Source organism: Condylura cristata, unplaced genomic scaffold (assembly GCF_000260355.1).
Source record: "Condylura cristata isolate star-nosed mole 26May11 unplaced genomic scaffold, ConCri1.0 scaffold00037, whole genome shotgun sequence".
Classification (NCBI taxonomy): Eukaryota; Metazoa; Chordata; class Mammalia; order Eulipotyphla; family Talpidae; genus Condylura; species Condylura cristata.
Window position 1 is genome coordinate 6,709,329 of NW_004567138.1, and position 25,783 is coordinate 6,735,111.

The window sequence follows — 25,783 nt, forward strand, 5'->3', positions numbered from 1 at the left end:
TGTACATGCAGCAGGCTAGAAGTACATGTAAAACTTAGGCCTCCAAAAATATACCTATTCAACAGTAGCATGGGTCAAGAAGTAGGGGAATTCATGGATGACACATCTTTAATTTTTAAGGGAAATTCATAGGTTATAAGTGAAATATACTTAAAATACTGTGACACTGACAAATTCTGTTACTGAGTGTCACAGACAGACTGTTGCAGTCCAAAAGATTTTCCATGTAGCCTGGATTCTTTTACTGCTTTTCCTCTTTACCTGTATTATATGCAGCATCATTAAGTATCTTCTCAAAACTGTTTTCCGAATTCTTTAACTTACCATTTTAGGACAAGCAAGTATGAAAAGGTAGGAAATAATTTCATATGTAAATTGCAGTTGGCTCTGAAATCTGGCAAAAAGAGAAAAAAAAAACACTTGAGGTTGATATCCTTGGGATGACTGCGAAGTTAATGTGAAGTAGTAATTGATGGATGCCTTCCAAGGTAACTAGATATTAACTCTTGGTAGAGAGCCCCAGGGACCCTGAGGTCTCCAGGGAGCAGCCCTCTTCGTTCTTCTTTCCAAGTTAACCCAGAATCAGTCAAATGCTATTAAAATGAAAATCAGTGAGTCCTCCATAGGTTTAAAAGGTTATCCAAATGGATAATTTGTAGGTATCTGAAATTCTATCTCGTTAATAGGACTTTAACTGCAACTGCGAGGGAGTTTAATTTGATTTTTATCTTCTATTAGCAGCCAGAGTTATCGAGGGGCAAATTGGAAGTTGGACGAAGACGCTTCCTGGCACTTTTTGCCAGCATGAAGTGACCTCAGCACTTGTTGCCCGTAACGACCCAAACCTACCTTAGGGAATGAGTTAGGTCCTTGATCATGTGGGTAGTCAGGACTACTGCTGTTTTTAAAATTATTATTTAAACTAAGGTATCAATTTATTTAATATAAAATGAACTCGTATGTGTAAGAGACCAGGCTGGAAGCTGCACCATATATCAAGATGACGTAGGTGTTCTTACTCTCAAGTAGCATGTAATCCCAGAAAGGAAGATAATGATAATGGCAGTAGGACAAGACAGTGTGTCTCAGCTACTGTAAAAGTGATTCAGAGGGCTATTAAAAGTTGGAGGCTTGCAAGCAAGATGACCAAGGTCAGTATCAGCCAAAAATAACATTGAAGCTGAGTTTTTCAGCATACAAAATGTGCTAAGAGTGAGGCACAAGATGTTTCCAGAAAATAAGTGTAGTTCTTCTCGGTTGCAGGGCTTGCAGTGAATAATGAGAAAGACCTTTTGGAAAGTGGTTTGGGTATCTACAAGTAGTCACTAAACTCAGCTGTAGTTACTCTATGATTATTCTCTGGTAAAAAGAAGAAAATGACTCACGTTGCTTTCTCTTTAGTCCTGGAACGTGTGCTCCCTCAGGAATAACGACTCACTTGGAAGTGGGTCTCCATGATCCATTTCTCCCAAGTTAACTTCCTTTTCTCTACTCGTAGCTGAAAGCTTTTGTTGAGTTTACTCTTGTGCCTGGGATTTCTCACTCAAATCTGCCCTTCTTGCTCAGAGTCCTACCCCTTTGGTTCCTAAGTGATCAGTTCAGGGAGCGTTCGAATGTGCGACTTCTGCTTTTGCACTGAGCTTCTCCCTTCTCTTTCTTGGTGGTCCAGGGCCCTCAGTGTAGGCTTAACTACTTAACACCAGTGTCTGTTGAGTTACTGAAATGTAGCTAGTTTGAATTAAAGTGTATTAGTGTAATATACACATCATATTTCAAAGACTTGACTCCCCAAAATAGAAGTATCTGACTAATATTTTATGTTGATGTTTGGGTTATAGTGTTAAAGTTGTTTTTTTCTTTTTTAAGTGGTCTGGTAGAGTGAAGGGATTTTGAGTCTGTAAGCACACTAAGCTCATTAGCCCTGGGAAGTGTTTCCAGATTGTGACAGCTGGAACCATCAGAACCACCTCATCTGTACTCCTCAGGCAGCACCCGCTGTTTAGATGTTTTTCAGTAGAGGAATCTCACAATTCCTGTAGGAAGGTAAAATGAGAAGCTCAATGCAAGCTGTCTTTCATGGAAAGAGGCTACATACAGGAACAGAGAGGCTAAAGAAATGGTGTTGTCTTAAAGGTAAGGAAGTCTAAGCTGTGGTGGCCAATGTGAGTAGGCAGATGGGAATGAACAAGAAGATTTGAAGAAAGGATTCCTATGACTTGTAAACTGGATGATGCTGGTTGCTCACACCTGACTTATGTGCTCACCACGTGCCAGGCATTGTTGGTGCTTTTTATATATTGATTCATTTAATCTCCACAAAAGAATGCATAGTCTTTTAATCTTGAAAGCCGGGAAAATAAACAGTTTAAAAAGCTTAAAACCCAACAAACTTAAAAAAGAGTTCTCTGGTCTGGCTAAAATGAATAAATGAGTGAACAAATGAATTCCCCATGCCTTAAAAATGTTTTCAGAACCAGTCATATTTCCAGAATTCAAGAGCTCTCCAACTGTGACATAAGGGATCCAAGAAGCTCTGAGTAAGGACTAAGATGCATAATGTTCCCTCATACTTTTTCATTGTGCGATTAAAGGATTTTGCTAACCCGCACTTATAATCATGGACTGCCTTTATGATCTTCTGTTAATTTTCTACTTATTCAGCAAATACTCATTGAGTGTTAACCGTGAGCCTGACACACAGCGGTACTCAGCATCACTAAGGGCTGTCTGCTTGGAGCTTATGCTCTAACACAGGAAGGAAGGGAGTAAAAATATAAAGCTGGTAAAATACACAGAATATGTATGTAGCCCACTAACATTGGTAAGTGATCAGTAATAGCTGGGTGGAGCCTTTGTTATATTTATGAAGACCTCTCTCTGGCAGTGATAAGGATTTAGAGCAGAATAATGAGCTTCCTTTTGAAGATCTAGAAACAGGTTCTAGGGAGAGTAAATAATGTACACAAAGCCCTTTATAGGGAATGTGTGGGGAAAGAGAAGAGATGGAAGTGCCCTGCCTTGGTGAAGGGAAAGGTATAGGGTAGAAAGTAGGCAATATGGATGAGGGCTTAGGAATGTCAAACTTTAAAGGCCAGGTAAGGTATGTAGAGCAGATGAAGCCAGAAATGTAATAGGAATTCTGTCACCTAAGAGTCCAGGTTAGGGAATTCCTTTCACTTTTACAAAATTGACAAGATTGCAAGATTAAACCAATTGAAATGGAATTTTCCATGACAGCTAACATAATGGTTGGGAACAACAGCTTAATACTGTTTTATGGTGTTGCTGTGTAACATGCTAGCGTGAAAAGTCATCAACATATTTGCACTTCACAGAGTTACAAATCTAGTAATTTATAAGGGAGGCTTACGCGTCACATCTTTGTAACTATATCAGTAGACATATATTAAACTTGAGCCTCTGATAAGATAATGAGTACAAGTGATATTATTGACCTATTACAGTTTATGTTAATTGAAACACTTCTTAGGAAGCTTGTAGGTTTTTATGAGGTGTTAACATTTATTGAGTGATTACTGTATGCAGACACAGTGTCAATCATTTCATTGACATTTCATCTCATCTTTATAGCAGTTTGACAAGAACAGCCTTCATATTAAGGCTGTAGGTTAAGCCTGCCTGGGCTCAAAGAGCAAGCACAACTTTAATACCTTGTATTGCTTTTCGTGGGTAGAACACAGGGTATATTCTGTCTTTGAACCCTATCTTCAGAAAACACAGAATCTATTGTGTTTAAAAAACAAAAAAGGGAATTGTAATCTGCCACTTTTACAAGGTCCTTTGCTTATAGAGACTGATTGAAAGAGTTAGAGATTACATACTGTTACCCATCCTCCAGAACAAAGGAATGCTACTAATACATGTGTGTGCACATGTGTGTGTATGTATTAAATCTATATAGTGGGAAACATATAAAGGATTTCTCATAATATCCCAAATTTTATTTTTACATAGGGCATACGGATGTCAGATTATCAATTAATTTTTGTCTTTGTATTGATTTTTTTTTAAAGATTTATTTATTTATTTGTACATACAGAACTGGGGTACAGGCCAGAGGTGCAGGGGCAGTGAGAGGCTTCACCAGAGACAGAGTGGGGAGCAGAACAGGCAGATTGCCAAAGTACACTGCTGAGGGGAGCAGCGGGCGGGTCAGGAGAGGTCTGCCACGCCATGTGGTCACCTCCGGGGCAGGTGGGAATCGAACTCATGCAGAAGTGGCTTTAGATTCTCAGTGCAGTGCTTTAACCCGCTGCGCCACCAGGGAGGGCCCGTATTGATTCTTTTGAGAGAGAAATCGATAAATTTATAAAATCCACAGTATATATGTGAATTAGGTAAAGATTAGAGGGAAGAGCTAGGTAGAGATTCTAGAGAATCTAGAAATGTACACATTCTTTAAAAGTTAATGCACATGTGCATTTAAAAAAACTGTGGGGAGGCAATTTCTCTAATTGAGGAACTTGGCTAGGTGTAAGTGAACATGGAGAGATGCTGGCAATGAGAAAGAAAAATAGGTAACAGGAAGCTATAGTGTCCTTTCACAAATAATAGGTCGTAAAGAAATTCCAACATTGTCTGTTTAAAAAAATAAGAATAATCATTGCAGGATGAAGCCAATAAATCTAGTGAGTTGGAGAAAAGAAGGGGTTAATGCCATATCAATAAGATGAACAGACCAGATAATTCAGTAAATCTTGGTGTGAATGTTTAAGTATACTGTGAGCACTTTGAAAATATAAAGCACTATAGAAATGTCAAAAAATATATTTGGACTTCGACATTAATTAAAGTTACTTTAAGCATAGCTCCTTTAAAATCAGCACAGATAGTTTATTGAGCTTTTTCTGAGATTTTTGCATTCTCAACATGAATATATGTTGTTGTTTTTGACATTTTAAGTTCTTCTCCCAGGAAAAATTGAAAGTATAGCATATGCATAATACTGGGTCGACAGTTTCCTCTTACTTCTAAGCTGTTTCTGAAGAGGGATAGAAAGAGAAACAGGAGAGTTGACGGGATTTAAGGACAGAGCCCAAAGCTCAGTGGTGAGGCCAGAAGTTTGTGTGAAAGGCACAGGCCCACAGGGGTGCAGCACTGGCTAATGGGGTTGTGGTCCTTCGGCCCCCAGAAGACTGGCAGTAGTAGACTTAGTTGAAACGTCACCCCTGTTGAGTCTCTCTTTACTTAAAAAGGCCAGGTGCCTGTCTGTTGGTACAAAAACATGGCATCTTTTTTTCCAACTTGTGTGAACACTGATAATGTCTGTGAAAACCATTTAGCGTGAATTATATCAAAGTAGAAGTTGTTTGAGTGGTAGATCTCTTTGAAGTGTTGGAATGGACACAGGTGTGCCATGTCCTTTTCCTAATTCCTAGACCCTCCACTCCCCACACCCCCGCCGCCTTCCCCTACACATACAAACATGCATACCTGTTCCCTCCCTGCCAGTAACTGAACATATTGCTTGATTTAGAGCCCACCCCAGTATTTCCCTTCCACTGGCTATCTGTGTAGTAACCTTGCTGTACACCCTAAAAAATGAAGCAACTGATTTCTGAAGTGACATGAAGATGACAGACTGGAGAAGATTGAGCTGTATATTGGATTGTCTTCTGGTTATCAAATAAAAACTTCTTTGTCATAAAGGCCAAAGATAAAGAAGAAAATGTGTATGTTTAATATATGAAACAAAAATAAGCCTATTTTTGACACAATCCTTGAGAAGAAGAGAGGTCAAAAAGCCCAGCCACCCCTGAAATGAATTTTAGACTCTTATTACTGGTGTGATGGGGCAGAGAGATCTGTGATGGGTGCATTGCTGATAGAAATGGTTTTCTACAGTAGGTGCTAAATTAGATGTAGAAAGTAGGAGAGTTATCAAACCTACATTGTCAAGTCTGACCTTCCAGGTCCAGTTGTGGAGTCATAATAAAAACGAGTTGCGGGCTTATCTAGAGATGCAGCAGTAACTGGCACGGAACAATTTTCGAGCTTCTCTTCAAATGGGGTGACACCAGGGGTTATTCAGGGTCAGGAAGGAGAGGCATTGGTTTTGATCAGTTTTTAGAACTGTATAGCAGCTTATCTGTGGGTCAGAGAAATTTAGTTTTCTCCATTCTTTTTTCATCATTTTCCCCCTTGGGTGCTGTGTGGATTAGCCTCTGGGAGCCGGTGCGAGGCTCTTGGCATTAATAGAGTTTGTGCAGCCCCAGACGTATGACTGTGGTCACCACCATGGGCTCCCAGGCTTATCTTCAACGCACGCTACATTCACTTGACTCTGTGTTACCATCGCTCTGTAAACAAAAGGAAGAAAAATATTTAATGACAATACAGAAATCCGCAGAACTCCCTGGTGCTGCATTTATTTTATCCACTTGTGAAATGTTCCTCTCCTAGTTGCATTTCTAATGGGACTGCCTAATTTTACTTTTAGTTTGTTTCATATTTCTTTCCTAAAGAATTCCCAGGCATCAGACGTTATTAAGTAAGTAGAAAAAGATGGGAGTCACTTTTTCCATTCCCACTTACATTAGATAAGCATGTTATATAGAACAGCATGGTGAAGCTTCCATGGCACAAGCAAAAACAGAGCACTTTACAGACAGAAATTAATTTGTTGTCCCTAGTGTCTGGGTTCTGAGGATCGGACACATTTTGAGAGTTTTAACACTGTAACTGCCTCTTCCAAATTAGGGGTATGGGGTGGTTGTCTTATGTTAAAATAAGGTTTTAAAGTTTGGAAGTAACAGTTTAGCCTCTTTGTGTACAAGTAATATTTACATCTTAGAATCACCTGGAAATTCCAAAATCCTATAAAAGAAAATTTGACAGTTGCATTAAATACAGCAGTTACATTAAATACTGTTTTCTCTGCTTCTTCAAATTCCCGAGCTTCAGATTAACTAAAGGAAGAAGGACCTTGATGGGTATATAATATTTGACCTATTAAGTGTTTAAGTATGTTATCAAAACTAATGAGCGCCCTCCCTGGTGGCACAGTGGGTTAAAGCACAGCACTGAGAAGCTAAAGCCACTTCTGCATGTGTTCGATCCCTGCTTGCCCCGAGGTGATCCACATGGCGCGGCAGACCTCTCCTCACCTGCCTGCTGCTCCCCTCAGCAGTGTACTTTGCCAGTCAGCCTGTTTTGCTCCCCACTCTTTCTCTGGTGAAGCCTCTCACCACCCCTGCACCTCTGGCCTATACTCTAGTTCTGTATGCACAAATAAATCTTTAAAAAAAAAATGTTTCATGTATGGACAGAAAATTAGTTTTCTGTGCACATTCAGCCCTTTATTCTCTTTCTTGGTAAGAGCAGAATAGCCCAATCAAAAGCTGTTGATTTTGTCCTTTACAAATAATTATTCTGCCTGGTCACATACATCAAATACTTTCACTCTCTTTTTAACCCTATAAATAACTTATCAGAGAAAGGAGCAAGGTTTATGAGAGTGCAGATAACACTTGTTTTTTTTAAGGGCATAACATTTAAATTGTCTCAACAGCAGAATCCCATGGAAGAAGTTTCAAATGCTGCAGGTCTTATACTGACCTGTCAGCTCCAGAGAGTAAATATTTTTGTTTTTGCAGGGCCATCCAATTTCTGTCACAGCCACTCAAGCCTGCCATTGGAGCACAAAAGCTGCCACAGGTGGCACATGAGTAAATGAGCATGACTGCTCCAAGAAAACTTTATGGACACATAACTAGTACTTTACACATCACCATTATTCTTGCTCTCTGGGGATCTTTTTTGACCATTTAAAATGTAAAACAAAGCAAATAAGCTAACAAAACCAAACTCTTAGATACTGGTGGTTACCCTGGGCAGGAGGTAAAGAGATTGGTGGTGGGTGAAATGGGTAAAGTGGCTCAACTGGGTGCTGATGGAGGGAAACTAGACTTTCAGTGGTGTTCCTGACCTGGGGTGCACCGGTGTCGGGGTAATGCTGTACGTCCGTGACCTATGTAAAGTTACAAATTGGTGTTACCTCAACAAAGGCTTATTAATAAGAGTAAGTATTGCTCCAATAATTCAGACCAGAGGAAATGTTGATTTTCTTTTGTGGTTGGATAGAAAGCGTAGAGTAACAACTCAAGTTATTGTGTGCTGCTTATGAGCCCTTGAAAGGTACCCGAGGACAGAATTTTGAAACTGTGCAGTGTTGAGCATGAAGTACCCTTTGCGTTTGTCTTTTAACTTAGCAAGGATTTATTTATACATACATGCATGCATACTGAACTGGGGTGCAAACAAGAGGTGCAGGGATGATGAAGGATTCACCCTAGACAGAGCGGAGAACAGAACAGGCAGATCGACAAAGTACACTGTTGAGAGGAGCAGCGGACGAGTCAGAAGAGGTCTGCACAGGTTTGTTTGCTGTTGAAAGGCTATCTTGGCTACCCATTTTTGGCAACACCTATTATTTTGTAATAGTTAAATCTCTTTCCTCTGTGATGTGCCAGGCATGCCTTTGCTGCCAAAGAATTAACCTTTTCTTGCAACCAAATCTTCTCTTTAGCAAACAAGGTGAGCTTGATATACAAAGGCATGGCTATTTATTTACACTTTTAAAAACAGATATCACAGAATTAATGCAGAATTCCTATCTTGTATTTTCTTCCAGCATTTCTTTGCCTGGGTAAGCACCTGCCTGGGGAAATGGAGCCCTTTCTCCTGTAGTATGAAAATGAGAGCTGACTTTTGCTCTTCCATGCCATTAAGGTTCTTATAGAAACCCTAAGACCGAAAAAGAATGGTTCTCACTGATGCCTGCTGTGCATTAGAACCAGTCACATTGCCACATTTCCCTGATTATTTTATTTGAATCCTTGTATGGTTGGCTCAGCACAAACATTTACCTATTTTCTAGCTTCCCTTGAGAAATGCTTGTAACTGTGGAGGTTTGTGAAGCTAAAGAACCTGCTAATTTTCCTTGAATCTGCAATAACTGGAAGGAGACAGGGAAATTCAGATGCAGCTTTTATGGTGATTTCAGGTGGCTTTTCGATCTCACCAGAAAGCAAGTGGTGAAAAAATGTACAGTTAGCCCGGCCTAATTTCTGTTTGTTTTGTCTACCACCTTCACTGTAGGTTTAGTTCTTGCAAAATGCACAAGTATTTTATGTAGCTGATAAAGGAAAAGCAGATGAGATATTAAAGAGCTTGCTATTGATTTTTTTAAAAAAAAAACTGATTTCTGAATTTTTAAGTCATTGTTTAAAGTCCAGGGATCTGTTTTTTCCTTACTCTTATTCTTATTGATCCTGAATGATTACTGTCAACTTAGGGGCACCTTCCAAATACATACAGTATAAAAAGTAAGGTAGTGATCGATTACTGATGTCAAGTACTTTTAATTTTAGGTTTATGTGCTTTATATACTGGTAATAAAATAAAAGTTCACACTTATTAAATTAGCTTTCTAGCTACTTTTCAGATGTACTCACCAAGTAGGCAGGAAAATATATAAGCTACAGCCTATTTTCTGCAGCGAGATTATCAGCGTGCCCCAGAGGACTACCTGTGTGAGCCAATTTTTAAGCAAGGAAGAGATCAGGCGTAAGCTACAAGCTAAGGCAAAGCTGCAGGCACAATGTAGTGAAGATTAGACATGGAAACAATTGCTACAGTTCAGAATCCAGATGTCAGTAACTGCAAGATGTTAGGGAATCAGCCTAGGTGGAGGCTTGCAGGTGGAAGAGACTTAGAGATCTTCTGGCTAGTGGCTCTCAACTTTGGTGGCATATTGGAAAATTCAGGAGCTTTTGAGTGACACACTTGCATTTGGTCCCAGCCTGCCAATTCACTCATGATCACTGGTGACTAGAACTGCACACTGCTAGTTTAAAGGCTTTCAGTTATTACGTCCTATAATCCGGGGCAGCGAGCCACTGGCCTAATTCAGCAACTCCCTTTAACATGGGAATTGCAGAGCAGACACCTGACCAAGGTCAGAGAATATTTTCTTGGATGGTGATCTCAGTCTGCCCTCGTTGTCTGAATTTTGCCCACATCTGTCTTCTAGCACAGTACCCTTATTCCAAACTTGCTTCTCGTTCCCTCTCCAAATGTCTGACTGCCACTTACTTCAAACTTACTAGATTCAAAACTGATTTTTCTCCACTTCTCCAGGTCGCACAAATCTTCTTCTCATCTAGGTTCCTTTCCTTGGTGCAGATCCTTTCTCTCCCTGCAGTTATCTGAGCCAGAAATCTTGGAATCCTCCTCACTTCCTTCTTTTTTTGTGCTCTGACACAGTCAGCCACAGAGGTGCATCTGTCCCTGCCTCCTGGCTGTTTCTCAGATCCATCGTCGCACCTATTCCCTATTCTCCTTGTCCCTAGTTTTATTTGAGATGTTGTGTTTTTTTTTTTTTTTTGAAACATTGCAACATCCGTTAACCTCTGGCCTTGCTTCCTCACTCCCTGACATTATTAGGAAGCTCTTTGTAACACAGATTTCATCATTTGTCACATTTCTTGCATCATGTGTTTTAATCACTTAGCCATTCTTTGCTTCCACAAAATGGCCTCCTTTTTCCTCCGTGTATCACTGAACTCACCCTACCTTCTAATTTAGTGAAAGGAGTCATCTATTAACTCAGTTCTCTTATTCCTGCTTTTATCAAAAACTGAACTCTTCTTTAAATTACAAATTTTTCCTCGTCAGCCCAAAGCATTCACTTTCCAGTTATTTGAATGGGCCCACCATTGGCCGGATTAAGACAACTAGAACCTGCTTCCTGCAATAAATAAAATAAAGGTCCCAAGGTAAACATCAAGCATTATCCTTGGACGTTAACACCTACACTCACTTCTTAAGGTGTCCTGCTTACTTCTTTAATTTGACTTCACTGTCTATTACTGCTTCTTGCTAAACCCTTGGAAGCCCCTGTGACTGTCAAGACTACTTCTTTGCCAGTGACCCACTGCCTCTCAGTCATTTGCTCCCCGTAGTTATTTTGGTCTCTTTGCTCGGGGATGTGGGTCTGTGAATGAATGTCAGCCCTGGACTCTATGAGCTGACCCAACTCCTTGATCTTCAACTTTATTTCTGGAACTTTGACTAACGTCTCTTGGAGGTATTCAGAGCCTGCCTTTGCTAGTCCACATGATGCCATTAGTGCCTGTTGCCTCAGAATCCCCTGTGTGACAGAACGGTCAGCCGTCTAGGTGTCCCATGGATGTATCATCTTGATTACCCCTCTCTTCGTTCTTACTTTACTGCTGCTACTGCCCGGTGAACAATTAGCCACTTCTTAGACTTTCTGCCAGAAAGGATATTGGAAGACATAAATACATTGGTATTCTCCTTTCTTAGCAAATCAGTTACATATTTTTTTTTTTTTGGTTTGTTTAAGTTTTTTAATGGTTGCCCTCGAGTCGGCAACAAACATTTCAACCAATCCAACTTAAAAAATGCACTTTCACATAACACAATACTTCTCCATGGGTAGCATGAGTCCCCTTTAGCAAAATAATGTTAAAATTCCTTCCTCCCACCCCTGTATCTTTGCTGTCATTCATTTCATATACACATAAGTATACATGATCAAGTCATCATTCATTATTTTTTTAAAGTCTGTTGTGTTTTACGTCTGTTTAATATTGAATTTTCTTGCCTTCAGTTATTCCTTCTTTCATGTTTTTCCTTTGTGTGTAAATCCATACTTCTCACCTGTATTATTTTTCTTCTCACCAAAGAACTTCATTTATAATTTACTCAAGAGCAGCCAACTGACAACTTTTGTTTGCTTTAGCGAGCCTTTATTTCTCCATCTTTTTTGAAAGATAATCTTGTGGAGTACAGAATTCTTTGTCCGTGAATTTTTTTTCCTCTCTCAACAACTAAATATTTCTTTCCACCTTTTCTTTGTTGTTATTGAAGTAACATTGCATTATACCACCGTGGTATAATGTTCCAGGTGTACATCATTACAAAACAACATGCATATATACTATATTATACCCCAATAAAAGTTTGGCTTCATCCTTCATCATACAGTTCACTCCTTTTACTGGATTCCACTCTCTTCTTGTCTACATGCTTTTGAGAAGTCAGATATAATTAATTTTCTTTGTTCTTCTCTAAGTAAGGTATTTTTCCCTTTTGGATCCTTTTAGGATTCTTCTTTTTAATCTCTGATTCATTCTCATTTGCAGATGATATGCCTCAGAATAATTTTCTTGACATTTTTCCTGTTTGGTATTCTACAAGCATCCTGGATCTGTGGTTTGGTGTCTGACATTAATTTGGGGAAATCCCCAATCATTATTGCTTCAAATAGTTCTTCAGGTAGAACCATAACATGTTATAACTTTTGAAATTGCCCACAGTCCTTTAACATCAGTTCTTTCTTTTCTTTCAATCCTTGTTCTGTTTGTTTTATGGTTTTCAACAATTCTATGATATACCCTCTATCTCACAGATTATTTCCTCAGCCATGTCTAAGAGTCTACTAATAACCCAAAGACATTCTTCACTACTGTTACAGTGTTTTTGATCTCTAGAATTTCTCTTTGGTTATAAAAAAATAAAATTTACATTTCTCTGTTTAGATTGTTTGCAGTCTGACTGTTTCAGCACCTCTGGGTCTAATACTTGCAATTCTGGAACCAGAAATGAGAAGTTAGTACATTCCACCGTGAACCAGCTTCTCTGGTGTTTGCATGATACGTAATGAAGATTCCCATTACAATAGACCTTACATTTAGCAAGCTCACATAGACATTACCATTTTTGACAACCCATGTGTAGAAATGAAGTCCATTGTGTTACTGAAGTTTACCTTATAATAACTTTTGCTTGAAAAAGCTTTAATCTACACATAGAGAATGGATACAGGGAACATTGAATTAGTTTGGCAGACAAAGAGAAGCTAAAGGAGTGGCTGTTGTTACAATTCAGGTTGCTCATACACCTTCACACCAGAATGTAGCTTCTCACCACATAGGAAGCCTCTTTCAGCCTGAGCACTATTGCATACTTTCATACTTTTGCTCAAAATTGAAGTTATTACATTGTCTGGAAAGCTGAACTGCTAAAAGTGCTCACAGGGACCCTTTAGTTTTGTTTGAAAGGGAGGGATCATCAATATTTTCTGTCCATGGAGCATGAAATACAAAAGCAATTCGGGAAATACCTCAAGTATAGACATCTGCAGATGGTTAGCTTTCAGAAGTTGACGAATTTTACTCAGTTTGCATACTGCCTCATCTTTTCAACCCAGTGTAATCCAGGACTGCAGGACTCGGCATGTGGTTCCTTTGTCGTAACCTCTCATCTCTGTAAACTGTACCTTGGGATTAATGATGAGGTTTGATTGAAGGGACCTTGTACTGTTCTGGGAGATGCTTTGCTATGCTTTGGCCACCCTTCTTATAAGTTCATCACACAACTTGTTGAACATGTTTACTTTTTAAACCTTTGGAGAATTAGCAGGTGGTTGCAAGACTGAGATGTTTGCTTTAACGGGCGAAAAAAATGGGAGGTAATTTAGACACACTATGATGCAATAGGAAAATACCTAATTATTTCATTTTTGGCTCAGCTCTTGGTTTCAGTTAATTCTGCTGATAGCAAGGCTCGACAGGTTTTGTAGCTTTTTACTCTTAACATTGTCTACAAGTGAAAAATTGGCGCGCTAGCAATAGTAGTTAGGCTTCGGTTAATTGTACAAGAAGCCTTTGACTTCAGAGCTACAGGTAGGTAAAGCATTCCTTCTCAGTTGATGTCATCAGCAGTTATACTGTGAATACAAGAGACTCTGAAAACCCTGTATCTACCTCAGTATACTCTAGAAACCAACTAAGAAGTTGTAATCTCTGTCTGAACATAAAATGCCCAAAAGGTAAAATCCTCAAAACAAAGCAACTAATTGTTTGGTTTTGTGTTTTTGCCTGGCGCATTCATTCTGTTATTTCAGGGATAAATCAGGGCTCTTGAATTGTCTTAACTGAATGTGTAGAAGCTACAAGAGATTTTGTTTGACAGTTATTTGTTTGATTTAGAGTTAATGTACTGTTTTGCAGACATGTTCAGAGGTGGAAATTTAGCATTAGGGATGTCTGTAAAGGACTACATAGTAAAACTTTAAAATTAAGAGCTACACAATCTCTGAGGTAGGTAGTCACTCAACTGTGCTTTTATAGCGTGGAAACTACATAGATAATACGTAAGCAAATAAGTGTAACTGTGTTTCAGTGAAGCGTTATATATGAAATCAGATGGTAGGTTAATTGGCCTTGGGTCATCGGGATCCCAGAAAGTGAAGCCTCTGGGCTGTGTAACTCAGATCTCATGAGGAAATAGCAGTAGTTTTCACTTCTTAGGACTAATACATCCTTCATTATTCACAGTCAAGACTTCACCTTATATGTGTATCATAAATTTGTTCTTAGAGAAAAAAAAAATGTGTTCTTTCCTCACTGGCTTCTTAGGGACTAATCTGAGTGGTGCTATTTATTTACCTTTGTGCCTACCATTTATACTTTTCTTTTAAAATAATTTGAGGTAGCTTATAATTAAAAGGATATGTAGTTTTTTGCTATTGGAGATAGCAAATCAGATATAAAATCAATACCTATATGAAAAGGTCACTCAGAGCAACCTTTGAATACTCCCTATCGACCTGCCAACTCAAGTTCAACCAGTTCTGGCACTGATCGGTCCTTGGGGCATCTTCTAACTTGAATCCTAATATATTGTCTATTTTTATCTTCTCGAGTATGGTTTCCTTTTTGAAAAATAAAGTATCCAGTGCATTATATTGTCTTCTACCAAAGGGAATATTCATATCCATCATTTTTCTCTTGATTGAAATATAGGCCAAGAGCAATTACACCAACTTAGTGGGTGTATGGAAAGGAAAGAGAAAGTTATAAACTAATGAAAACTTTGGTGGGTAAATGACCTGTTCAGAACAAATTCCAAGGCTCGTAGAGCCACGAGCATGTTTTCAATCCATTAGAGATATATCTTCTCACTAAAGAAAAAAGGTTAAAGTAGAATTCAGTGGGGCATCAAGGAGAGGTGACTTTTGTGGGGTGTCAGAAAGTAGAAACAGGCAGAGTGATTTAAAAAATTGCTAAGTGGAGTTGTGGCTTGAACAACAGTTTTGAAATATGAAAACCGGGGGGAAATGAGGAGTGTGTGCAAGTGACTCAACTGAAATCTTGAATAACCTCAGATCCAACTGCTGTGCCTGCTTGCTGCAGAAGGTCACATAGAACTGAGGCAGGGAGGTTATTTAGAACTCAGGTACTGACATATGCTCACATGGATACTGGCGTTTTAGCAGGAAATGTTCCCCTATGAAACATGGATGCTGGGCGAGATTCATTCCTAAGTGAACGAGAAGAAGCTATTAGAAGAATTAACAACATCAAATGAAGTTGATTCATCTGATAAGAGATGAATTAGCAACATCAGAGTAGAAGCAAGAAAAGAAAAGTAATAAAGACAGACAGGTATACCCAGGACAGAATTTTTGATGTCGTAGTGTGCTACGTGTGTGTTATACAAAAATAAATTCTATGACTGCTTGGAAGATTTTCAGTATTTGATTTTAAAATGTATTATCTCTTCTGTAAATTTAGAAATGCTCCAACCTTTAAATAAAAAGAAAGCCCTAACAGTTTCCAACTTAAACTACAGTCCCTTCTGTTCATTCATTCTTGGTGAAAGGGCCAGTTGGTATAATGTGTGAGGGAAAGGGCAATTTGGAGGGTCTTTATTTAAAATCATCATCGTATTACAAAACTGAAATGAGATTAATATAGAAAGAAACAGATTTCAGAACTTCTTGGATTTCATATCTTAATACACAGACATTAAAGTTTGACAAGGATAAAATTGTGGAGTAGAAAAAGTTAATTTCAGAACAGTGTGTATAAAGCATTCACTTTATTTGAAAGTTAAAATAACTATTGTGCGTTAATATAAATGCATAGGACATCTGGAAGCATACATGAAAGTTTCCATGGGGATCGTGATGGACTGACAGAACGCAGTGCATCAGTAAACTAGCTGCTGCCTAGAGTCATCTATAACATAAGAACCACACACATCTTTACTGTCACAGAACTTGGGCAGTAGGAGGTGGAGACATAGTTCAAGGAGTACCTGGGTTCAGAAAACATCACTGGACGGGAAGGGCCTTCTCTTTTCACAACTAGCTTCATAACTACAAATCATAATCACGATTCTGTTAGTTATATCCCCGGCATATCAGGCATATTCTTCTATTAATTAAGCAAATGTTTTTTCAGTCCCTTCTGTGGAGAGATAGCAGGCAGAGAACTGGTGTGTAAAGATGGCCCTGCATACAGACTCAGGCAGACACAAACTGACTGGGACTGGAGGAAGTGTAGTGTTGGGATCGCTTGCTAGAGGAATCCTGAGTAGGAGCAACCAGGTAGTGGTACCATCATCTGAATGCTTCCCAAATGTGTCACACTTTTCTTTCCAGTTACTTTTCTGTATTATAGTTTCTTGAGTTTTCCATTCAGACTTTCTGGCGAGAGTATTTTCATTAGGAAAACTCTAGAAGGGATTGCCTGGTTGATGTGTGACATCGACCCACCTAACAGTCAAGAGGTTTTGTTTTCTCCTTGTGTCCCATGTCCACACTGTAGCCTCTCAGAAAACACAGAAAAAGACTCGGGTCCTGGAACAACAGTGTAAACCAATAGTAACTCAAGAAACAAGATCTTCCCCCAATTTGAGTGTTTTGACATAGAAAGCTAGACACATAGATGTATGTATTTGCAACCTGTCAACTCAAATATTTGTATTTTCTTCCACAGAAAAAGCAAAGAACAAAAGATCTTTCTCGGGTATTTCATTCTTACAATCCATATGATCACAAGGTAAGAGAACCATTTATTACTGTGCTAATGTAGCATATATTAGCTATGTTAGTGTGTATATATATATATCACATATATATGTCACACGTATATAGCATGATTTTCACCAATATGTAGTAATTGCAAAGTATACCAACAGTTACATTTACATTATCATTTTTCAATTTTTTATCTTTTAACAAAAAAGAAAGGTTTTATTTGTAACTAAAAATAATCCTGTATTATTCACACTAAAATCTGGTTACATGTCACTGAAATCGCAGAGATTGTGAAAAGACAGATTTGGGGGTACGTTTTATTTGCTTGGTTTTTTTCTTTCCAAATACTGTAGTGTAATGAACTTGGCCTTTGAATTAGAAAGTTAATTGAAATATTAATTGCCAACCCTTGGTTGTCCATTGCTTGTGATAGGTTATTTTTCTAAGTTAAAAACCTTAATTGAAAACAATAAATATCAGAAATACCCACTGCCAGGAGTTTAGCTACACAGAAAATCCAATAGTGTTGGTACTCTATGTCCCTCTCCCATAGCTTTGCAGGCCGGTGGCCAGTGTTGTTTCATTTGTACCCAACACCAGGCCTTCAGGGTTTTTGAAGAAGCCTGTGCATCTTTTTATTTTCGTTTGACACCACATATTTGTAAAGGACAAGGATTCTTGAAGATATACACACTTACAAGCATTTTTAAAGAAAGTTCTCAACACCATAGCATCATGATGAAACACACTACAGGATTTCTGATACGTGTGCAAAACTTCTGTAGACTGTAGGGTTCCAATAAATCTGTTAATTTGAGGTGATTTCAGAAGCAAACAAAAAGTTTTCACAGTTGAAATGCTAATATAAACTTAAATCTTTATCTATGAATTTACAGGAAGACATGTGGTAGGAATTTTTTAACTAGCCAAAATAAGTAGTGTGAAAACTAGTTTCCTCAGTTGAGAATACGGAGATGTCTGGATTCATGAGGAAAAAAATGTGCCAGTTGTTCATAGAAGTTGAAAGAATTTGAATAGCTTCTAGTGTTTCTATGGTGACCAGTTAACTTAAGCATCAAAAATTTGTGAAAGGGTTATTTATGCTCCACATGACCGTGGGGATGTACTATATCAGAAATTATGTCACTGCAAGTTAATATTTTTTTAGGTTAAAGCAATCATTTCACAAAATATGCCAATTTCTTTGAAAGAGGTTGAGGGAGCCAGTAGTGTCTGACGATGCAGATGGAAAGTGCAGGCGGAGAAATAATACACAGCAAAAGGAATGAGATTGGCCGTGTTTCTGATGGGAAAATTGTGGGGTTTTGTTTGTTTGTTTTGTTAGTTGAAACCATTTAACATAAATTTAACAGTGGCTAACGTTAACATTTTACAATAGCAACAGCAAAAAAAGACTTTGACAAATCAAAGTTTTTGCCTGACTTGTCTAAATGTTGCCCACTTCTACCATTTTTAAATTCACAGTTAAGGGAAATTCCATTATTCTTTTATTAGAACTCTTAATGGAACTTAGCCATTTGCAGTTTCTACCGGCTTCCTCTTCATATCCTTTGTGGCATTGTATCAAAGTCACCTCAAATTATTTTGGCTTCCCTTGTAAAGACATCATTCCCTTGCAAATTAGTCATCAGGCAGTAAGGAATGGAATATAAATGCTAGATGGAGTCCCTTTTGATCTTTGCTTTAAGATTGGTAATAAATTACGCTAAGTAGCTGGACTGTTTGAGGAATGATTTTTGAAGCTCGCAAGGTTTGGCCTGTTGACGTGCTGTTTTACTGTGTGTCTGTTGAAGGAAAAGGGGATCGTTTCCTTCCAGGCACCTCCTGGGTCCTTAGTAGCCTCTTCCCATTTGCCCAAGCTCCCTCAGGCAAGTCTTCCCACTTTACTTTAATCTTGTCTCATGTTGATTAGTGTGTCCACAAAGACTAGAATCACAGGGATTGAATAACCCGCACTGTTTTCAATTTTAGAATGTTTGTTTTCCCCCCATAAACAAAATAATAGAGGGTTGGGTTGCAATTCAAGTTACTTTATCGTTTTAATTATCCAATTATACTCCAACAAATTCGTTTTCTAAAAAGATAGATCTTAGTGTAAAACATTTTCTAAAATGTGCATAAGGTGATTTTAAACACCTCATACTCAAGATTTCTGCAGTGATCTTTAGGGAAACATACATATATCATAAATGGAAGTTTATATGAAATAGAATCTAGGCTGTCTGAAATTTCCTTTAGAAGTGCATGGGGTACAATAAAATAAATTGACCATGTGCTGCTGATGACTGTTGAAATTGAGTGATGGGTTTATTGGGGTTCATCATTCTGTGTGTGGGGGTATATTTCTATATGATTGAAATTTTCTATTAAAAAAAGATGTAGAAAGTAATATAAATTATTGTCTACTGTGAGTGAAAGTGGTATTATTCTTTTCCTCTGTAGCTAGGTTCCTTTTCTGTTAATTCTTCCCTTTACGTAAAATTATACTAAGGAATAAATACTCAGCATTTCAGTGTATTCATTATGCTGAGTAAACTCAGAAATATAACTCCTGTTCTAAAGTTGGCATACTTTCCTGGGACTTCATCCCAAATTATAGTGGGCCACTTAAATGACAGCCTTGCCCACTAGAAACTGTTAAAACAGCTGTAATTACAAAGGGTCGTTCGTACAACTGTTTTGTTGTCAGTGACTCAGTTATATTTATTCTTCTTTCCCTCCCCAGCCAAGATGTCCCCAGCCTGACCCAGATACAGGAAAGTCACCAGGTTAAATGAGCATGTTGTTTGAGTGAGGCCAGGTGCATTTCTTAATCACTCTAGAGCCTTTATTTAGGTTGTAAATGGTCAGTTTGTTTTCTCTTAAATGTTATTGCAAAAGGCAAATAAAACTTAGAGCAAAATGTGCATTATGAATCTTAAGGAAGAGACCTAGCTTATTTTTTATATTCAAGACCAGTTTTTCTGGAGAGTGGAAGAATTTCATTTGCTCTATAATAGGTGGGTCCATGTCCATTGTTTAAAAGTCATTCTTTGGAGTTTTTACACAAAAAGACTTGACCAGAATGAATCCCCACTTTTCTGCCATAATAGAGGGGGGCATTAAATGTAATGGCAACCCAAAGTATCTGGTGATACACTTATATTTTATGCATTATATTCTTTCCTCTGGTATTTTAATAATGGACATAGCTTGTAATAATTTCTGAATATACATGATACTACCAGGAAAGTTGATAGGACGAGATGCCGCCAGATCACCAAAGACCAATCTGGAGCTGAATTTTTTTCTTTCGACAAGTCAGGAATAGATCGAGTAGGCTATAATTAGAACTCTTTTATTAAAACTATGCAAATGAGGTGTGCTGTCTGTCTTTGGCCTAAAGAAAACATTGCTAAATATTCATATAAAAGATGTTCCTTCCGGCCTTCCCAACTGCTCCCCTCGCTCCCTTTCTTCATTCTCTCCATTTATCTTTTCTTTCTTGTTAGATTTTGATCAGACTTTGTGTTGAGGGAAGTCTAAGTTAATTAGATAAAGGAATGATTATGATCTGCTAAAATATAAAAAGCTACTCAAATATGAAGGTACTTAGACAGCAGAAATTACAAAACTTCGTAGGTTTAGGTCAATCAGGTTTTTAATATCTCAGTAAGTTCCTAAACACATTTCATCGAGATACATTAAAAATCATACCACAAAAAGTTAGCTTTAATAGGTAGTCACTATGTAGTTGTATTTTTGTGAAATGGGCTCATTTCCTCTTGGTGACTTATTATTTTAGTAGTTTTCTATGTATATATAGTCATAAATCAGGGGGCACACATGAGACATACATTATTTAGCCCTGTGTTGCAAGAGTAGGATGTTCCTACATATGTGGACCATAAACGCCAGTTGGACTACCAAAACTCACATGTATCAAAACCAAAAATTGGACATCCTTGATAAGTCAGTGTGTGAGCAGACAGAAAAGGAGTGTCGGTCTTCTGCTCCACCAGAATTCTCTCTGCTATAGGCTCAGCTGTCCAAAGCTCAGATAGAACCTGCAAAGATGCCAAGCCCAGACTGACAGCATTTCGTTCCCTGTCCCCACCTCATTACTTCTTGTGTCCCCTTCCACAAACAGTAGATTTCTTTCTTTTTAGTGTTTTTAGCAAACATAGATGCCTGCTCTCCCAAGTAACAATCAACCCTTGCAGCATTTCAAAGAGGGCAGTTATTGCTTCAAGAAGTCAGAGCGCCATTAAGAAGTGACAGCCTGCTCAGTGAAGGCAAGGACAAGGTCATAAAAAGTGTAAGTCATTAACAGAGGAACCCTAAAATGCAGCTGCCCAAGCCCACTTCAGTTGAGCCTAAGTACCCAAATATCCCCATACATTTTAGTGGTCCCAGGGTACAATAATTGGGTCTAATTTATACCAAGAACCAGATGTTTTGCTTAAAAATAGTAGAGATGTGTATTAACTATTTTTAGAAACATTGGCATTTGAAGAATAAATTTTATTTATCTTGAAGTCTCTTAGGAGCAGCTGGTTCTTAATAAGTTTGGATAAATACCATGTTACTCTAGAGAGTGAAAAGAAATAACCCAGGGGTTCTTGAACATGTGTAGATAGCAGGAAAACAGACAAAATGTGTATGAGCAGGAAAGAGGAGGGGGAAAAACAGAATGCCCCCAAATTCTTTGTGTAATTAGATGCTATAAAATGTTAGTCATTAAGAATTTTATATATATATATATATATATTTAAGATTTATTTATTCATACAGAACTGGGGAACAGGCCAAAGATGCGGAGGGTGAGAGGATTCACCAGAGACAGAGTGGGGTACAGAACAGGCAGATCGACGAAGTACACTGCTGAGGGGAGCAGTGGGCGGGTCAGGAGAGGTCTGCCGCCCTGTGGATCTCCTCCGGGGCAGGCGGGGATCGAACTCATGTGGAAGTGGCTTCAGCTTCCCAGTATAGTGCTTCAACCTGCTGTGCCCAAGAATTATATTTTTATCTTGAAGATTACTCTGCATCAGCTGTGGTGGACCACTTTTAAGTACTGTTATCAGTACAGTGCATTTTAATCGTCGTTTTATGTATATTTAAAAAGTTGATATTGTTTCCATGATCCACACTTTCTAAAACTACCCCAAGAACTGTTGTTAATATGAATATGTCTGGGAATTCCTATCTACAGGTGTACAGGAAATACCTAATAATAAGTCTAACAATGTTTTCTGTATTTTCATTGGGACAAAAACAAAAGCAAAAATTTTTAGTTCGAGAAGTCTTGGTTGTACCACTGTTGCTTTTTTTAGCCTCAAAAAAAAATGATAGTCTCAGTGACAGCAAGTTTCCCAAATATTTATTTGTCATACCTTACGCAGAAAGGGGCAGCTCCCTTTCTGAAGTCATGCATTAGTCAGAATTGTCTAGTGATTTCCAATGACAGACGTCACTTTGTCCAGCCCATTATGTTAGAGAATAATGGCCACTTGAGTCCGTCTCAGACAGCACAGTGTTGTCAAGCCTTCATTCTCCCCTGTGTGCTGACACAACCACAACGTAGCAACCAAGTGCTTTGAGCTGTTCTTGGGGGGAACAGGGGGGCAGGGAATTGCGTATTTGGGTTATTGCCTGCTGGCCCTGTTGAGCTTTGAGCTATCTGCTGTCTGGAAATAGCAAATTCCGTTTTTTAATGGATCCGGCACTCTATGATAGCCAGATTTTCATGGCACATGCAGATAAAGAAACAAGTTATTGATTTGGCATGTTTATGCCATGCTTAAAACAGTTCTCTGCAGCAGATTGTCCAAAGCCATTTGTGCACTTAACTCTATTCCCTAGCACTGGCAAAGGCTGAAAAATGTATAAGAAGTAATCTTCAGGCTGTTGCTAAATATCAGGAACAATTGGGTTATTGGCTGAGTTTCCTTCTTGTTATATTGATCATGTCCATCTACTCAAACCATGCTTAGGTTAGGGCTTGAAACCCGGCGAAGTGAGCACTTCAGTAAATAACTAATAAGCCCGTTTCATTGAACCCTCGAGCTCCACTCTAAAGCCTAGCGAATAACTCAATCTCAGAATGAAGGCCGCCGTACTAAAAAGCACTTTTGGTGTCCAATCTGTGCTTTTGTTGATTATAATACTTTCACTGTCAAGTTGACCTTATAATTGTTACTGAAGATGCAGACACAGTTTAGCAGTTTCCTGTTTAAGCAGCAAATACTACTGACTGCTCTATTCCTTCATGATCTGTGCCAGCCTGGTTCAGAGACATGTTACTTATTTTCACCCCTCTTCAGCTTATGATTCAAGTTGAGTAACAAAAGGTGTGTGTTTGATATCATACCTATGTATTTTTCTCTTTTCCTTCTAATATGACATGGTTAAACATCTTTTTTTGCATGTTTATTTTGTGACCCACTGTATAGATGTATGGTATGAGAGGAGGTAGGAATGCCAGAGATTTCAGTGTTTTCTAAGTGATCTGTCCCATGTCTCACAGATCCAGAATGCTGCACTGCCAGTCACCCTAAAGATTGACAAGAATGGAATCTGAGTCTTCTCCTCTTTTTCTTCTTATCACCATCGTCGGTCAGTTACTTAAAGCATTCCATGTAACTGGCACTGTTCTCAAGGACTTATATACACACATTATTCTTTTAAGCTCCACAGCAATTGTGTAAGGATGCATACTGTTACCCCTATTTTACAGAGGAGGAAGCTGAGGCACAGATGTTAAGAACTGTTCACTGCCAGATGTGGCAGCATATTAGGGAGCAGTCTAGCTCTAAGGTTCATGATCACTACTCCTTTTTCACACTTAACTGAGAATCCACACACCAGGAGGCACTAATAAAGGTGGGTTGACAAACACAAAGTAAGTTCAAAGTGGAAGTGGGCCTTGCCACCCTACCTTTCTTTCCCTTGCCCCAAATCTAAATCTCAGTAGGTGAACTCTGTGTGGAAATCGAATTGTGAGCTGGAATAAGAAAGACAGTAGCCAGAAGCAGATCAGTGAAGATTCCATTGAATACCCTCCCGATAAAGCAGATAATAAACTAGCCATGTTTATCATAAAATCACCACCCTCACCTCTATTTTTCCTCCACCTGATTAAATCATCATCAGCTGGGACAAAGGAAATAGATTTAAGCTGGACAGCAGGTATAATATCAGAGCCTAACAGATGAATATTAGACACTGTCAGGCCTCTGGCTAATAGAACCCTGTTGTGTTGCTTTCTGCTCTGACTTTCAGCCTAGGGGTCCGAGTGTACGACAGTTTGACAGCACAGTGACTCTAGCCAAAGGATTAGAGATCTTTAGGGATAACACCGCAGACATTCCACAGAATGTAAGTCAGAACCTAAAAGTCTAATTGCTAAGAGAAAGCTTGAGAGAATCAATTGAAAGCACTATATGTAGACTTGGGAAATGCCAGCAGGGTAGTTAGAAATAGGTAGAATGCTGTCTGTTTGATTTATGAGGACACCAGCTAACAGTTGTGACTTCCTTTTATGGGCAAGCGGTATCATGATTCAGAAGTCAGAAAATTTCTCAGGTCATTGTTTAGGAATGTCCTATTTGGTAGTGTTGGGGAAAACTAGACAACCACATGCAAAAGAATGAAACCAGATCACTGTGTCATACCATACACAAAAATTAACTCAAAAGGGATTAAAGACCTTTCTTGTAAGACCTGAAGACATAAAATACATAGAAAAACACAAGCAAAACATTCCACGACATATACTTCTATGACGTCTTTGGGAACACTACTCTCACAATGAAGGGAACAAAACAAAAATTCACAAATACCACGCATCGGACTAAATTGCACAGCAAACAAAACTGCCATTAAAATTAGAGTACACCCTACTGAGTGGGAGAGAATATTTGCACATCATACATCTGACAAAGGGCTAACAGAGAACTCACACAATCAAAAATAAGAAAACAATAACCCAATCAATAAATGGACAGATGTACGTTTAAAAACTTGTCCAAAGAAGACATTCAGAAGCCAACAGGCTCTTGAAAAAGTAGCCATCATCAGACTCTAGACAGCTGAAAGCTTTGACCAAGCTGCTACAGTGGAAGGAATTGGGGTGACTGGTGGAACCCCTCCTGCATTCAGCTGTGCAGCTCCAGGGATTGAATTTGCTCCAAACAGACATCATCAATGCTAATAAAACTACTGTGTCTAGATTTTCAAAACCCTTTTAAAAATGAGATCCTTTTTGGACTAGCCAGATTTCCACCCTGGAAAAATGCTAGGGATTCATCCCGAAAGTTAAGTCCTCCTTACTTGTACTGCTCTAGGAAGTTACTGGAGGCAGAAAGCAAGGGAGGGGTATAACTAACAAATCAATCCTGTGGGGTACAGTGTCTTACTAATTAATTCTGTGTGGTACACACCTGAAGTTGCATATCATTGTTAAGAGCGTAGGGGAAGCTGTGACAAAAATGGATCCAGTCCCAGTCCCAGTAATCTCAATCATTCTGTGCTTTGTTCAATGCTGTTCTCTTTGTTTTCTCACCCTTACACCCCCAACCCCAAGTCACTTCCACATGATCCATGTAAAACAAACATCCTCCTATGACATCATTGCTACATTTACTCCTAAGTGAGAATTCAGGAAAATGTCCACGGGGTCAAAGATAGCAGGTACCTGGTTCTGGTACAGTACATATATCACCTCGTTGTATCCTTAAAGGAAGGCATGTTCTCTTAAGAGATTTTTATTTTAAGCCCTATCTTAAAACAAAATCTTGTGGTAACTTGTCTCCATCTTTTTCTTAGATAAGGACAAATCAGGATAGCCCTTTTATATCCATGGTGTTGCTGTTACAGCTCTTCTTGATAGGCCTAGTACAATCTTGG

The 25,783-nt window shown here is 38.7% G+C and overlaps 1 protein-coding gene across 2 annotated transcripts in view; it reads left to right on the plus strand.

Annotated features, from left to right (window-relative positions):
* The window catches only part of CDKAL1 (CDK5 regulatory subunit associated protein 1-like 1), a 604,990-nt gene that overhangs the window by 468,031 nt on the left and 111,176 nt on the right, over window positions 1-25,783 (plus strand). For both annotated transcript variants that reach the window (XM_004693314.2, XM_012732965.1), the window contains one exon: window positions 16,836-16,898. In XM_004693314.2, coding sequence (XP_004693371.1) covers window positions 16,836-16,898 — 63 coding nt within the window. The remainder of the gene's footprint in view (window positions 1-16,835; window positions 16,899-25,783) is intronic.